The 15,173-nt window shown below is 43.5% G+C and overlaps 1 protein-coding gene across 4 annotated transcripts in view; it reads right to left on the reverse strand.

Annotated features, from left to right (window-relative positions):
* The window catches only part of JAML (junction adhesion molecule like), a 35,144-nt gene that overhangs the window by 18,026 nt on the left and 1,945 nt on the right, over positions 1 to 15,173 (reverse strand). Inside the window, exons 2-3 of one of the 4 annotated variants that reach the window (XM_019037661.3) lie at positions 3,981 to 4,043; positions 1,564 to 1,718 (exon numbers count right to left, since the gene is read on the reverse strand). In XM_019037661.3, the coding sequence (XP_018893206.3) occupies positions 1,564 to 1,718; positions 3,981 to 4,023 (198 nt within the window). In that variant the 5' untranslated portion in view covers positions 4,024 to 4,043. Of the gene's footprint in view, positions 1 to 1,563; positions 1,719 to 1,887; positions 1,999 to 2,061; positions 2,524 to 3,980; positions 4,044 to 15,173 lie in introns of those variants that run through there. The other 3 variants (XM_004052209.4, XM_019037663.3, XM_019037662.3) reach the window with 3 other exon arrangements.

Here is a 15,173-nt window from a genome sequence, read left to right on the forward strand (position 1 = left end):
CAGTTAATAAAAATAATGTGCCAGGCAACAGTCTAACTTGCACAAGCTCTGCGACTCCCTTTCTACAAAGACAAATGGAGAAATGCAGTCCACATTTTATTTCTTACAGTTTAAGGTAAAATATAGCACCCACTCTGAAGATCACTCTACAGTTTTTAACTTACAACTTTGGAAAACCATCTCTCATTTTCACCCTATTTTCTGCCACGGCCCCGGATTAGATGGCATTCAAATGCATGATCTATTTTCACTAGTGCTGTGGGTGGTTTGGCGTAAGAATTCCAGGCATGGCCGGCTGGCTGCCACTTTTCTCATTTCTACCCTCCTCCCGGCAGCAGTATCGTAACACAAAAGGAGTCATCCACAGGGAATGGTTCCAGGCTGGGCCCTGGGGAATTCTTTTGTTTTTGGTTTTGGTTCTGTATTGTTTTCTTCTGTCACCCAGGCTGGAGTGCAGTGGCACAATCACAGCTCACTGCAGCCTTCACCTCCTAGGCTCAGGTGATCCTCCCACCTCAGTCTCCCAAGTAGCTGGGACTACAGGTACATGCCACTGCAGCCAGCTAATTTTTGTGTTTGTTTTTTTATAGAGATGGGGTTTTGCCATGTTGCCCAGGCTGGTCTCGAACTCTTGAGCTCAAGTGATCACCCCGCCTCAGCCTCCCAAAGTGCTGGGATTACAGGCATGAGTTACCACACCCGGCAGAAATTCTTATTTCTACTTACACCATGGGTTTATCCCTCGTATAAAAATAAAGGCCAATAAAAATTTGAGTGAGAGTAGCATTATAGGGACAACAGGGAATGTGCTCTGAGCTACAAAAACAATATTTTGTTTGCAAACATTAGGACTTTATTGTTAGTAACAAACTACTTGGGATGTTTTTCACAAATGATCCTGATATACGAGTATCCATACAGACTGTCTGATGAGGCTTAATGCACTGTTCCTCATTCCAAAGAGCTCCATGAAAGAACCTCGCCCACCATGCTGCATCTGCTAATCCCAACACTTTAAGCAGCCACAAAGGAGAAAATGATGATTCCCCAGCACATACATGGAGCAGTGAAACACTGAAAGAATCTGTCCTCCTCCCCACCCCAAAAAAGGTCATTGTGCTATAGTTCTTATGCCTAGGTCAGAGCTCTCCTTTCTAGAACCTAGGAATTTACCCCTCTCACCAGCTTCTGCTACTTAACAAAGGGTAGAGATAAAGGAAGGAAACTAAAGAATTTCATGTGCAAGAACAAGGAACCTCTCATTTCATGTTTGTGTCTCCCATCAGCCCCTTAACTACTTGAAAGGTAAGCATTACCATTATTGTAATTGCCTTCCTCTTCACAGCTCAGGAAGCTAAGATCAGCAAGGTTGAGTAACTTACTTACCCAGCTGATAACATAACCAAGTTCCTGAGCTAGGACGAGGCCCAGTTCTGATAATCTCCAAAGCCCTGGCTCTTGCAACACCTCCTGGTGGCATCTGATGCCTGACTCTTACACCACTCTGTCCTGACACCAGCAGTCAGGGGCTTCTATTACATAGTGATGTTTCCCCCACGTTACCTTGGCGTGCTCTCCTGGTGACAGAGTCCAGTCTATCTTGAATATACATTTGTCTTCTGTGCTCTGGAAAACACATCCCATCAGAGCTGAATCACCCACATGGACTGTTAGCTCAGGCGGGGAAACATTCAAGTCATTCAGGCCCAAGGAATAATCTAGAGAAGTCAAAGGCAAGAGGACACATCATTTAGACAAATACTCTCAACAACAAAAATCAGTTTCAATCATGGAGTACTAAACACCCCTCTCCCTGGATGATCCAACATAGACAAAGTCCTCGGAGGCATGTTCAAAGGCAGCATGGCATCCCTGTCCTCTAGTTACCTATATGGCTCATCAGAAGGATTCTGCAATCTTCATACTACAATAAATGCTCTCTGGCTCCCTCCTCCTATCTAGCCCCTTACACTTTTCTGCAATTCTTCCTCCCAACCTTTCTAAAGAAATAAGGGAAACCCCAAAAGTCTCTCCTTTCTGATCATCAATTTAGAAACTCACCTCCACTTACCATAACGACGAAATGGGTTGTTCCTTGCTCTTAAGTCTCCCACTGGTTCCCTCTCTGAAAAGGGACCTTTTGTTTACTTCCTCTTTTCCCTTTCTTTTAGTTCCTTTACAAAAGCATTTGCTGGCTGATTCTGGCTGTAGGGCAGGTCCTTGTAATTAGGCCACCACAGAGCACAGCTTTCCTCCTGCATTTCCACTGTGTTTGTCCTCTCCCTGCCTCACCCCTCCAGCTTTGCCATCGGCTTTCCAGCCTCTAGGTGCTTCACACAGGGACCCCTGCCCATTATCTCTATGTTGCTCAAGCAATTTCGAGCGGTCACTACAAGAAAAAACCATTACATGGATATTTCTGTTTTCACAAGATATGCTCTATGCAAAGAGACAACAAAATCAAGAAAGATACATTTAGATGCTGCCCAGTTCAAATCAGAGAAGAGCCAAGTGATGGGAATGAACAGAAAATGTGCCAGTCTTTTCATCCAAGCTGTTTCCCTGAGAGAAGACAGTTAACTTCCTGCCCCAACAGCAGGCTCACACAGCAGGGAGGACACAAAAGAAAACATCAACTCTAAACCCTTCAGAGGGAATTATTTTGAAAGAAATCAAAATTAGCTCCAACAAATATTTGGAATTTTCCTGTAAGGAAGAATTGAGCTGCTCCATGTGTGATTGAAAGTGTAATAAGCGAATTTAATATTAAGAACACTGTGTGTAGAATTAAATGAAGGACTGCTAGGAAGCAACAACAGCAACCAAAGCAAAGAGAAACTGATGTTTGAAGGGCAATCTTGGTAGAGAAACAGCTGAAGAAGATGAGATTTTCTGCAAGAAAGGAAAACCTCTCCGCAAAAAACTACAAAACCCCCAGTGCCACCAAGTCACCACATACAGGGGTTGGACTGGTAGCTCTCTGGATCAGAAGGCAAAAACCTGCAGGCTGCTCCACAGACCTCTGGGAAAATGTCTAAATACCTTCTGAGATGATTATAACCCTGCTTCTTTGAGAAAAAGTATCTAATGAACACCATTTTGGTGTGCGTGCCTGTGTGCATGTTTGTACACGCTCTGGATTGCCTGGAATAGGAGCAAAGGCAACCCTGTTGTATACTTTGCTGAGTCAGGGTTTAAATCACTGTCCAAAGTTCAAAAAATAACAATAAAGAGAAAAAGAAAAGGCTATGAGAGCAAAGCACCTGATTAATTTCTTTTCCTTCCAGAACTACACCCATGGGATAAAGAAAAAGGCATGGGGGAAAAGGATGAAAACCTACAAACCAGTGGAGATGAGCAACGAGAAGCTCAGCACTTAGGTGGAGGCATAAACAGGAGACCAATCTGGTCTGAGGAGATGGCCAGGTCAGGCTCCTCAGAAGGAAGTGGAGCATAAGGGGAAACCTGAAGGGTAAGGAAGCATCGGGCGGGCTTGCTAGGATGAAGTGCTGGGAGGAAGGTTCCAGGCAAAGGAAACCACCATAAATTGGGAAAGAGCTCAGTCCATTTGAGGAACCACAAGAAGGCTGATACGGCCATAGTATGAAAAACAGCTCTGGGTCTCTCTTTGGTAATTTCAGTTCCTGATTCAAGGCGAACTGTGGTTTTAAAGATAACAATCTAAAGTGCAGGAATACCACAGAGAAACTTTCCCTTTGTCACGTAAGAGGGTCCCAGAACACCCTTTAGGACCCAAATGCATTCTCTTTCTAATGGAAACAGGAAGCTTCAGCTTCCCAAGAAACCATAAGCTAGCTGGCTTCAAAAACAGCTGCTTCAACAAAACTGTGAAGTTCCACATTAGGGTTTCCATCTTCATCAAACCCAAGGGAATCGAAAATATGTAAAATTGGCTTTTAATAATGCACAGAACTCAGGAGAAATCAAATACCCCACGGAGTCCCTTAGCTTCTACTTACCCAGTAACACTGGCAGCAGGATGAGTTTCAGTGGGCAAAACATGCTGCTCTCAACTTTCAAATCTTAAGATAAAAGAACAAAAATCAGAAAATCATGTCAAGAGAAGCTCATTAATTTAAAAAACCAATAGTGAAGGACTATATGGAGCAGCCTCTGTTTGAGACACTGGTATGCAGCATCGAACAAGAAAAACAGACGAGGTCCCAGCTCATTTGCAGTTTGTATGCAGCGGGAGGTGGAGAAAAAAGAAGCAAATAAATGAATGAATGAATAAGAAAATACCAGATGTCAATAAGTGCTATGATGAAACAAAACAGAGTAGTGTTTGAAGAGTCACTTGGGGGCTGCTTTAGATTGGCCATAAGGGAAGATTAGATGAAAGTTGCTTTTCAAGAGAAAAAAAGCAAATGATTGCAGGATGCCCTTGAGATGACAACCCTAGATTTTCCACTACCTGTGTGTTTCACACAAACAAAAAATTATAGGATATCCGGCCTGAAATTTTTCCCCATCTCTCCACCTAAATTAGAATTACTACTTTTTTGGGAGGAAGAGGTTGGGGGAGGGAACAGAGTCTCACTCTGTTGCCCAGGCTGGGGTGCAGTGACGTGATCTCCAGGGCTCAAGCAACCTTCCTGTCTCAGCCTCCTGAGTAGCCGAGACTACAGGCATGCTACACCACACTTGCTACTTTTTTTTTTTTTTTTTTTAAGTAGTAGAGAGGTCTCACTGTGTTACCCAAGCTGGTCTCAAACTCCTGGGCTCCAGTGATCCTCCACCTCAACCTCTCAAAGTGTTGGGATTACAGGCATGGGCCACTGCACCTGGCCCATGGTGAACTTTTTATCTTATTTTTTTTTAACTTTTTAAAGGCAGGGCAGTGTGGCTAGAATGACAGTTGGGCTGTGCATTGGACAAAAGTATGTGTTTGATATGCATGTTATCTCTGTAGTATTCATTTCATTGCATTCACCAGCCCCTGGAAAATGATTCACGGTTCTACCAAACACCCCCAAATTTTCTTAGCTAAACAGAAGAACCCTGACTCTCAGGAGTTACAGTGCAACCAGTCTTGAGTTCCCACCTGCTACTGCTCCTGGCCTCAGCCGTGGTCTTTACCTCTGGCCACCCTGCCGCTGGGGAGATTCCACCTCAGAATCTGCTAAGAGGAAAGATATGTTTTTTGCATTAACAGCAAGGTACCCCACCCAGCTCTGCTGGGACATCTGGCACATACGGTAGCCATTTTAATTAATAAACATTTATTACTTGGCCGGGCGTGGTGGCTCACACCTGTAATCCCAGCACTTTGGGAGGCCAAGGGGGGCGGATAACGAGGTCAGGAGATCGAGACCATCCTGGCTAACACGGTGAAACCCCATCTCTACTAAAAATACAAAAAATTAGCCGGGCATGGTGGCGGGCGCCTGTAATCCCAGCTACGGGAGGCTGAGACAGGAGAATGGCGTGAACCTGGTAGGCGGAGCTTGCAGTGAGCCGAGATCACGCCACTGCACCCCAGGCTGGGCGACAGAGCGAGACTCTGTCTCAAAAAAAAAAAAAAAAAAAAAAAAAAAATTGATTACTTAAGACATTCCTTAATCGTATTTTCCAATCAACAAAATCCTCTACCTGGAAAATCAGAGTCAAGCTATTCAAGGAGGTTCCTACCTTAGGTCTCACTTACACAGAGAAGTCAGCTGATCTTGCTGAACCTGTTTGCTTGCCTTTAAAAGGGATTGATAATGAAAGGATCTAATAGTATAACGTAGATAACAGTGCTTTGAAAATAGGAAGCATTACCATGGAAGATTCTTTATACAGATAAGAGTCAGAAACAGAGTTTGTAGCTTTAGGGGAGATTTCAGGTTCTGAGCTTCTACCTTTCTAAGAATGGCAAATGATGAGTCCGAATGAACAGGAAACTTAAGTTTCCATTTTTGAACCTTGTTGTAACAATGGGGATAATAATTACACTGAGCCAGATATACCAGGAGTCACATAGTTTCCCCTAAACAAAAGAACCTCTAATGAAAACACAGACCTCTCTCAACATAACCAAAACCCCATTCCTGCTCCATGCCACCCACCTTGCCCCATACACACATGGATGAAGGTCATAAGGGGATTCCTTTATGGTATGTTCTAACATAAGTTCATCACATCTGGGACATCTGTTGCCTTCCCCAGAGAGTTGGTTGTGCTCCCTCCTCTACCCAGAAAACAGCACTTAGCAGTGGGACATTCCCCCTGCAGCTCACCAACCGCATGGAGGAGTAATGACTAATTTATATGTCTGCCACCAACTCAAGTCTGCAGACTCTAAAAGGCAGCACCATACGTGCCTTATTTAGATGTGTGTCCTGTTACCGTGGGGCAGCACCGGTAAAATGCCTGGCATATACTGGATAAATGCTCATAGCTGACAATGTGACCATTAAGTTGAAATCAACTTAAAGGCATCTTGCAGCAGTCCCCGCTCCACTCTATTCTAAGAGGAAGCCAGCGACTCTAAAAAGATTCTGAATCTTGGCACTGAAGCCGAGTAACTCAGAGCCACACCCAAACCATCTTCAAACAAATGCTAAGAAACATGAGTATCATGAATCGAAGACGCTCATTGTCAGTTCTACGTACTCGGATGCACCTCTAGAACTCAGTGAAGAGAGAAGCAATGATTTTAGCGGAAAAATTACTAAAAGTTTTTTTAAATGCTCTTCTGGGCTCAGATCTTCCTTTAACCAACTCTTTGATCTTTGGGAAAATCACAGGGCCTTGTTTTCAATATTAAAAGATCAGACCTTTTTCTTAATAGAGCAGCACACTAGAAATCAGTAGTTGATATGTAATAAAGCAGAGAAGGTTAATGCCAGGCCCTGGGTGCTTTACACATTAACTCATTTAATCCTCACAACAACCCCATGAGGTTTTACAGATGAGGAAATGAGGCAGAGAATGACAATGTGACTTGCCTAAGAACACAGAGCAAGTGGCAGAGCGAGGATTCAAACCCAGGCATCCTGGATCCGAGCCTGTGTCTTTGCCACACTATGCTCTTCCTCCACATTTGAGAAAGTAATCAATATTTTAGAGCAAAGCTTTTCTGAACTTTATTTGTCTAAACAAGATTAATCTGCTCCTCCTGACTGAATGGTTTTCCAATCCACCTTGCTCAGGCCTTCACCCAGTTAACACCTGCTCCTCGCTCACATCTCAAGTTAAATATCATTTCCTCGGGAAACCTCTCTTCAACCACTCATCTCAGGACGGGTCCCCAAGCCACATGTCTTTTTTTTTATTTTGAGATGGAGTTTCAGTCTTGTTGCCTAGGCTGGAGTGCAATGGCACGATCTTAGCTCACCACAACCTCCGCCTCTCGGGTTCAAGTGATTCTCCTGCCTCAGCCTCCTGAGTAGCTGGGATTACAGGCATGAGCCACCACGCCTGGCTAATTTTGTACTTTTAGTAGAGACAGGGTTTCACCATGTTGGCCAGGCTGGTCTCGAACTCCCCACCTCAGGTGATCCACCCACTTCAGCCTACCAAAGGGCTGGGACTACAGGCATGAGCTGCTATGCCCAGCAGCCACATGTCTTAATAGTACCTCTACCTTTCCTTTAGGGCGTGGGCCACTATGTCTAATTATCTATTTATTTGTGTGCTCATTTAATTAAGACCCTGCTCTCTACCTCCACCCCCAAGACTATAAGCTCCATGAAGCCAAGAGCCATGCCCATGAGCCACCACACTTCCAGTGCCAGCATAGTGTGAGGTATGGGGACATCCTCAGTAACTACTTGTCAAATGAGTTCATAACACCTTGGACATTTACCAAGAACACTATTCAAGTTTGAATTTCCTAGTGAGTTGACAGATATTTGCAAATTCCTATCTATATATTCACCAACACACACACATTCTGAATTTTATGTATACATATTTAGCTGAATAACAAAATTCTGATTTCATATGTAGATGAATAAAATGAATTTCAGTTTTAAAAAAAATCCAGCAAAAGCATTCAGAAGCACCTTAAGCACCTTGATAATAGACACCATTGACATTCACAACTTCTACCCTGCTTCCTTCTCTTTCCAGATACTGATTTATCTCCTCAGCAGATGTTTGGAGATAATTCTTCATAGTAAGTTATTTCATCTGTTGGCCAAATATTTTGACCTGAGCTCATGGTTCTTTCACAGTATAAATTCTGGCAAATACCTTCTGTCCTTCTAGGGGGTTATAACTATCAGGATCTTCTTTTCTATTACTAATAGTGTAGGGGGGTTAAAAATGGGCAAATGATCTGAACAGACATTTCTCAAAAGAAGACATACAAATGGCCAACACATATATGAAAACAAATTTTCAATATCAGTAATCATGGAAATGCAAATCAAACCCACAATGAGTTATCATCTCATACCAGTTAGGGTGGTTATTATCAAAAAGACAAAAAAATAACAAATGCTGGTGAGGATGCAGAGAAAAGGGGACTCTTATACATTATTGGTAGGAATGCAAACTAGTACAGCCACTATGGAGAACAGTATGTGTGTAGTCCTGTTAAGTAAGCAACAATGAGGAGGGGTCCCAGCTGGGGAGGACCCAGGTGAGGAAGAACAATGAACAACTGTTCTGAGACATAGCTAATCAAGCAACCTGAGGGCACAATGACTTCTATGGGCACAATGACTTCTTTCACAGGTAGCCCCCTCCAGCACCACCCTATAAAACTTCCCTTCAGCCCCTGCCTCTTTGCAGACAGTGCCTTCTCTGCTGTGCTGCCCATTACAACCTTGCAACATGTTTTCATACCTTCTCTAATAAATCTGCCTTTCTTTCCTATGACTGTCTTGGTAAATACATTTGCTGCCGGTGACATCAGCCCTAGCTAGTCACTACCCACAACATTTTGGTGATCCAAAAGGGGATTGCTTGGGGACCTCTCCCCTACTCTCTCCCTTGCCTCTCCTCCAACTCCACTATCTCAGTGAACAGCATCCAAGTTTGGAGACAGCTGAAGGTCCTGGCCAGGGCTGCTCCCTGTGGACCAGAAGGTCCTGGTGAGAAGTCACCACCCAATCAGAGTTTGCTTTCCTTTTCAGTTTTCAACTGAAACAAACTCTAGTATCCCTCTGGTGACTTATGACAACTGACCAGGGCCACTTCCTGGTGTGGCCTGAAGGCCAGGGGCTGAAGAGTTTTGTCTGCCTTGCCCCGGAGAGAGGAAAACCCTCTCCTACATTTTCTGGTCAAAAGTCCCTCTATGTGTCACAATTGGCACGCATGGTTTGGGGAACTCAGACCCACCTCTTTCTCACTCTAAATTCTCCCCATGAAGACAGGCAAACCTCCTGCTCTGGATGTTCCCAAACTAGGTGAGCTTAAGCAACCTCAGAACAGTGAGTCTCCCCATTCCCCTCCCCTCTCCTCATACCTGAACCGATCATCCAGTGCAAGGCCCCAGTGCAGAGAAGTCTTTCTGATAGCTGGGATGCCCTTTAGAAAGTGCACCCAAGTCCATCAGTGGATGTGAGTGGAACGCTTTTCCTCAGCGAGAAGCCTCAAGAGAAAGCAGTTTGTGTCCCCAGCGGACATTAGCCCCCAGAGGTTGGCTCATCATTTTCCAGTCCCACCATGGGACAAATCCCATCTGTTCCTTCAGACTCACCTCTGCATTGCATCCTAAAACATTGAGACAAATTTAACCCTCAGACTCTCAAAAAGAAACATCTACCTTTCTTGGGTAATACAGCGTGGTCCCTATGCAAAAAAAAAATCCTCAATTTAGCCTCCTCGGTCTTTTATAACCAAGAGCAGAATGAGGAGGACAGGGCTAAGGAGAAAGAAAAATGCAGGGACAAAAGGCAGGCTCAATTGTTGGCTGATTTAGAAGCCCTCAGCTCCCTCCAGGTTGCCCTAAGGACACTTCTCCAGGTAAGTGCCCTCAGTGCAGATGGCCAGTCCACTGGAAGGCAAACTGCCCCAATGGGATACATGGGGAAAAGCCCCACGCAGCTTGTACCCTCTGCCACAAGCTCAGCTGCTGAAAATGGGACTGTCCTGAGGGCTGAAAGGCCCTGAGGACAGAATTCTAGCCCCTGATGGCCTTAAACTGAAGTGGGCTCTCTGACCCCGCTGAATTCCAAATCACAGCAAAACAAAGCCAAGGGTGACTCTGGAGGTGGCAAGTAAAATTATCCATTTCCCCTTGAGTTCAAGAGCTGCCTGTCATAGAGATGCCTCCTCTACCCCTTTCTGGAAATACCTTTTGCTTATATGGTAAAAATCTGGAAAATCACTATCTGGAGTTTAACAGGCTTTTAGATTCAGTCACCATTGGAACTGAGTACACCATTAAAAGGAAAAGGCTAAATTAAAAGAAGCATGCGTAATAATAACATGACTAGTCCTAGAAAGTTCTCTTGAGCAGTTAAAATCCTGTGCAAGCTTGCAAATGCTCTAAACTCCTCCCGGAAAAAAACAACAGCAGTCACCTTGCACTATAGTTCACTGGTCCCCAATCTTTTTGGCACCGGGGACAATTTTTCCCCATGGAAAACAATTTTTTCATGGAAGACAATTTTTCCACAGACCAGGGAGGGTGGGTGATGATTTGGGGATGAAACTGTTCCAGATCACCAGGCATTAGATTCTCCTAAGAAGCATGAAACCTAGATCCCTCGCATGTGCAGTTCACAATAGGGTTCATGCTCCCATGAGAATCTAATACCCTCGCTGATCTGAAAGGAGGCAGAGCTCAGGCAGTAATGCTTGCTTGTCTGCCCCCCACTTACCTCCTGCTGAGTGGTTCAGTTCCTAACAGGCCATGGACCAGTGCCAGTCTACTGCCCAGGGGTTGGGGACCCCTGCTGTAGCTCAACTGCTAAAGCTTTGCCCTCTCACAGTGGTGCCCTGGGTTCAATTCCTGGCTCCAAAAGTGAGTCTTTTGTGGTTTAATCATTTATTGATTCTTTTCCCCTCCATGGACAGCTCCTAATTTCCTGTCTTGAAATTTTCTTTTCTCTGAGTTACCTTTGGGGCAATTCTAGATCTTGTAAATTGCTTACCATCTCTTTGGAGACACCTTTTGTGTCCCTGTTTAAGTTATCCCCTTACTTAAGGTTTATTAATTTCACATAGGAGGTTACCTTTAGGTAAAGATTCAAAAGCCAGAAATATTGGCCATTTGTCCTGGCTAAAATCTGGTAATAAAAGATTTTTATAGGATTTTTATTTTGAGAACTCCATAGTCAGAAATCAACTTAATTAAAGATGATATTTGGGCTGTATGTATACAGATATTGTTTTAAAAGCCCCTGCTGGCCAGGCACAGTGGCTCATGCCTATAATCCTAGCACTTTGAGAGGCCAAGGTGGACAGATCGCTTGAGCCCAGGAATTTGAGACCGGCCTGAGCAACTTGGTGAAACCCCATCTGTGCAAAAAAAAAAATACAAAAATTAGCTGGATGTAGTGGCAGGCACCTGTAGTCCTAGCTACTCAGGAGGCTGAAGTGGGAGGATCACTTGAGCCCAGGAGGCTGAGGCTGCAGCGAGTTGTGATCGCACCACTGCATTCCAACCTGGCGACAGAGCAAGACTCCATCTAAACAAACAAAAAGCCCCTGCTTTCCCTCTAAGAACTTCTCAGTCAATGGAATTTTGTCTTGATTTTCCATTTCTGTCTGTCTGTGTATTTATATGTGTTGTATGTATAGTATTTATGTAAAAGAGCTCTAATTAATTGGCTTAAAGAAACTAAAATCAAACATTTTATCAGAAAAAATTGAAACTTTAATCTCTTTCAGGTCACGTGACTCTAATGATTTTTAAAAATAAAGACAGTGTAAATAACATAAAAAATAAAGACAGTGTAAGTAAAGAATGTGTTTTGGTGGGAGGTTATAAGAAGGCGTGTGAATATGGTTTCTGTTAAAGAGAACGTAATTTTGTCTAGCTCAGAGGGTTTTAACTATTGGCCTCACCTAAAAGAGTAATGGGACAGCTGGGCATGGTGGCTCACGCCTGTCATCCCAGAACTTTGGGAGGCTGAGGTGGGGAGATCACTTGAGGTTAGGAGTTCCAGACCAGCCTGGCCAACATGGCAAAACCCTGTCTCTACTAAAAATACAAAAATTAATCAGGTGTGGTGGTGAGCACCTGTAATCCCAGCTACTTGGGAGGCTGAGGCAGGAGAATCACTTGAACTCGGGAGGCGGAGGTTGCAGAGAGTTGAGATTGTGCCACTGCATGCCAGCCTAGGTGACAGAGTGAGACTCTGTCTCAAAAAAAAAAAGAGTAATGTGACAAAACTGATGGTTTAAGCAAGTTGAAAAGGGTTTGTGAAGGGTTAATCTTGTGAACAGTTCTGTGGGTATAAGCAGGTTGGCTAAGATTTAAAGGGGATTACTTTGTTTTTCCATAGGTCGAACACTGAAATAAAAGCACACTGATATAGGGCCAGAATCCGGGCCCATGTGTCTGAATAATGGTTTTCTAGAGAATTTATTTGTTTAACAGAAAATTGTAAAGAATTATGAGAGGTTTGTGGACGTTTTACCTTATGGTCAAACTATGATTGTATAGATTTGTTTATAAGGTTTTATTAAGAATTGGATTTAACATTAATAATATACTAATGCAAAGGTGAAATTTTGCTTTCTCTCATAAACAAGATTTTTGCATAATATTTTAAAATGAGAGATTTTTGTTTACCTTTTAATAAACAACAGAAAAAGGAGGAGAGAGGAGATAGATTCAGTTGGCATCATGCTGTCTTTATTGCGACCTGCTTGGAAAGTTGACTCTCCCCTCTATCAGCAAGTAAAGATTTTTGCCTTTTAGAAATTTTGGAGTTATCATTTTGGCTACATAAATGACTTGTAGTGACTCTATACTAATCTTCTCTGAGCAACTCTCCTCCATATCCTGTTGGGTAATGAGAACAAGTGGCACCCCCTCCCTCCAAAAAATCCATACCCCTTTATATTATTTAAGGGACCAATTACCAATCTCCCACCAGTCCCTGGTAATATACAAATACCCCACACCCCTTTAGGGCAAAAATACCTTTCCAAGATGGGTGCCTACTTAATGTTTACCCAACTTGTGAATTCATCTTTCCCTCTAATACCCCTGTTTCTCCCAGGAAAGCTACCTAAATCTTTAACCAATAGCTTCAACCTAGATAGTCCTATCTTGGGGGTTTAAAAGTAGCCCACACTTATACAGACACACCCTAGCAAGAAATTTAACCTACCAATCTCTTGAGGGGGGATAACCTCCTCATATGTGGCCCCTTCACAGAACTCGCACAGCAACATGCAGTATAACCCTTAACTTCCTAACAAAAGGAAAACATTTTTTGTCTAATTCAAAGGTTATTTAAAGGTTACATATACGCCGGACGTGGTAACTCACGCCTGTAATCCCAGCACTTTGGAAGGCCAAGGCATGCAGATCACCTGTGGTTCAGGAGTTCAAGATCAGCCCAGCCAACATGTCAAAGCCCTGTCTCTACTAAAAAAATACAAAAATTAGCTGGGTGTGGTGGCACACACCTGTAGTCCCACCTACTTGGGAGGCTGAGGCAGGAGAATCGCTTGAACCCACGAGGTGGAGACTGTAGCCAGCCAAGATTTTGCCACTGCACTCCAGCCTGGATGATACAGTGAGATTCCATCTCAAAAAAAAAAAAAAGGCTATATATAAAACAAGGTAAAAGGAATGAGGAAATAAGAGGGACATAAAGAAGGTTATAAAGGTGAAGGCCAGGTGTGGTGGCTCATGCCTGTAATCTTAGCACTTTGGGAGGCCAAGGTGGTGGATCACTTGAGGTCAGGAGTTCAAGACCAGCCTGGCCAACAGGGTGAAACTCCATCTCTACTAAAAATACAAACATTAGCCAGGCATAGTGGCATGTGCCTGTAGTCCCAGCTACTTGGGAGGCTGAGGCACAAGAATCACTTGAACTCGGGAAGCAGAGGTTACAGTGAGCCAAGATCGCACCACTGCACTCCAGCCTGGGCGATAGAATGAGACCCTGTCTCAAAAAAATAAAAATAAAAATAAGAAAACAAAAAAGAAGAAGAAAGTTATAAAGGTGAAGAGGTATTTTTGATAACGAGAGTTATAAGGAAAGAAATTTTATATAAGAACGGATCTTGTGTGGTAAATTCTTGTCATAAAGTAAAATGACTGATTGTTAAGAAAGAGGGAAGTTTAGGACAAGTCAGAAAGTCCAAGCCTATCATAGATAGTCATGACCGGTGTAAGTCATGAGAAAATTCATGAAAGAAATTTATAAAAGGAATGTTGTATGTAATTAAGGTATAATAGTCTGTCTAAAATTGGTTCCCTATGCTGTGTTTAAATTCAAACACTTTTTCATCAAGTAACTTCCAGGTTATCTAAATGGGCTTTCAATAAGGAAAAATAGTCAGACTGCAAAAGGTTTTTCTTCATCTTTTCAGTAACTGGCTTAAGAAATAAAATTGTGTCTACTAGAATTCAGCAGTTTCACCTTCAAATGATGCTGTGAATGGGATATCAGTCTCTCCACAATGATGCCTGCTACCTTTACGAGTCTCCCCAGAATTCAGTTGGACACCAGTTTTGCCTTGACATGCTCCCCCTCTCTGACGAGACCCTTCCTCCAGCAAAATCCAATATCCTAGGTCCCACAATCCATGATGGATCTCTTGACAGATCAACAATCCTAGGTAGGGAGAACTCTATGCCCCTGGTCAGCAGGAAGCAGTTGGAAGATGAGACCTCTGCCCAATGCCAAAGATTTGTCATTGTTGTTCTGCCAGGGGTGGAATGTAGAGTCCTGATAAGTAAGCAACAATGAGGAAGGGGCCCCAAGTTGGGGAGGGTTGGGGGGGTGGGGAAGAACAATGAACGATTGTTTTGAGAGATAGCTAATCAAACAACCCAAGGGCACAGTGACCTCTGTGGGCACAGTGACCTCGTTCCACAGATAGCCCCCTCCAGCATGACCCTATAAAACTTCTGTCTAGTCCCTGCCTCTTTGCAGACAGCCCTTTCCCTGCTGTTCTGCCAGCAACCTTGCAATGTATTTTCACACCTTCTGTAATAAATCTGCCTTTCTTTACTTATGACTGTCTTGATAAATACCTTTACCACCCATGACACCAGCCCTGGCTAGTCGCCACCCAAGACAATA

The sequence above is a fragment of the Gorilla gorilla genome, chromosome 9, assembly GCF_029281585.2.
Source record: "Gorilla gorilla gorilla isolate KB3781 chromosome 9, NHGRI_mGorGor1-v2.1_pri, whole genome shotgun sequence".
Taxonomy (NCBI): domain Eukaryota; kingdom Metazoa; phylum Chordata; class Mammalia; order Primates; family Hominidae; genus Gorilla; species Gorilla gorilla.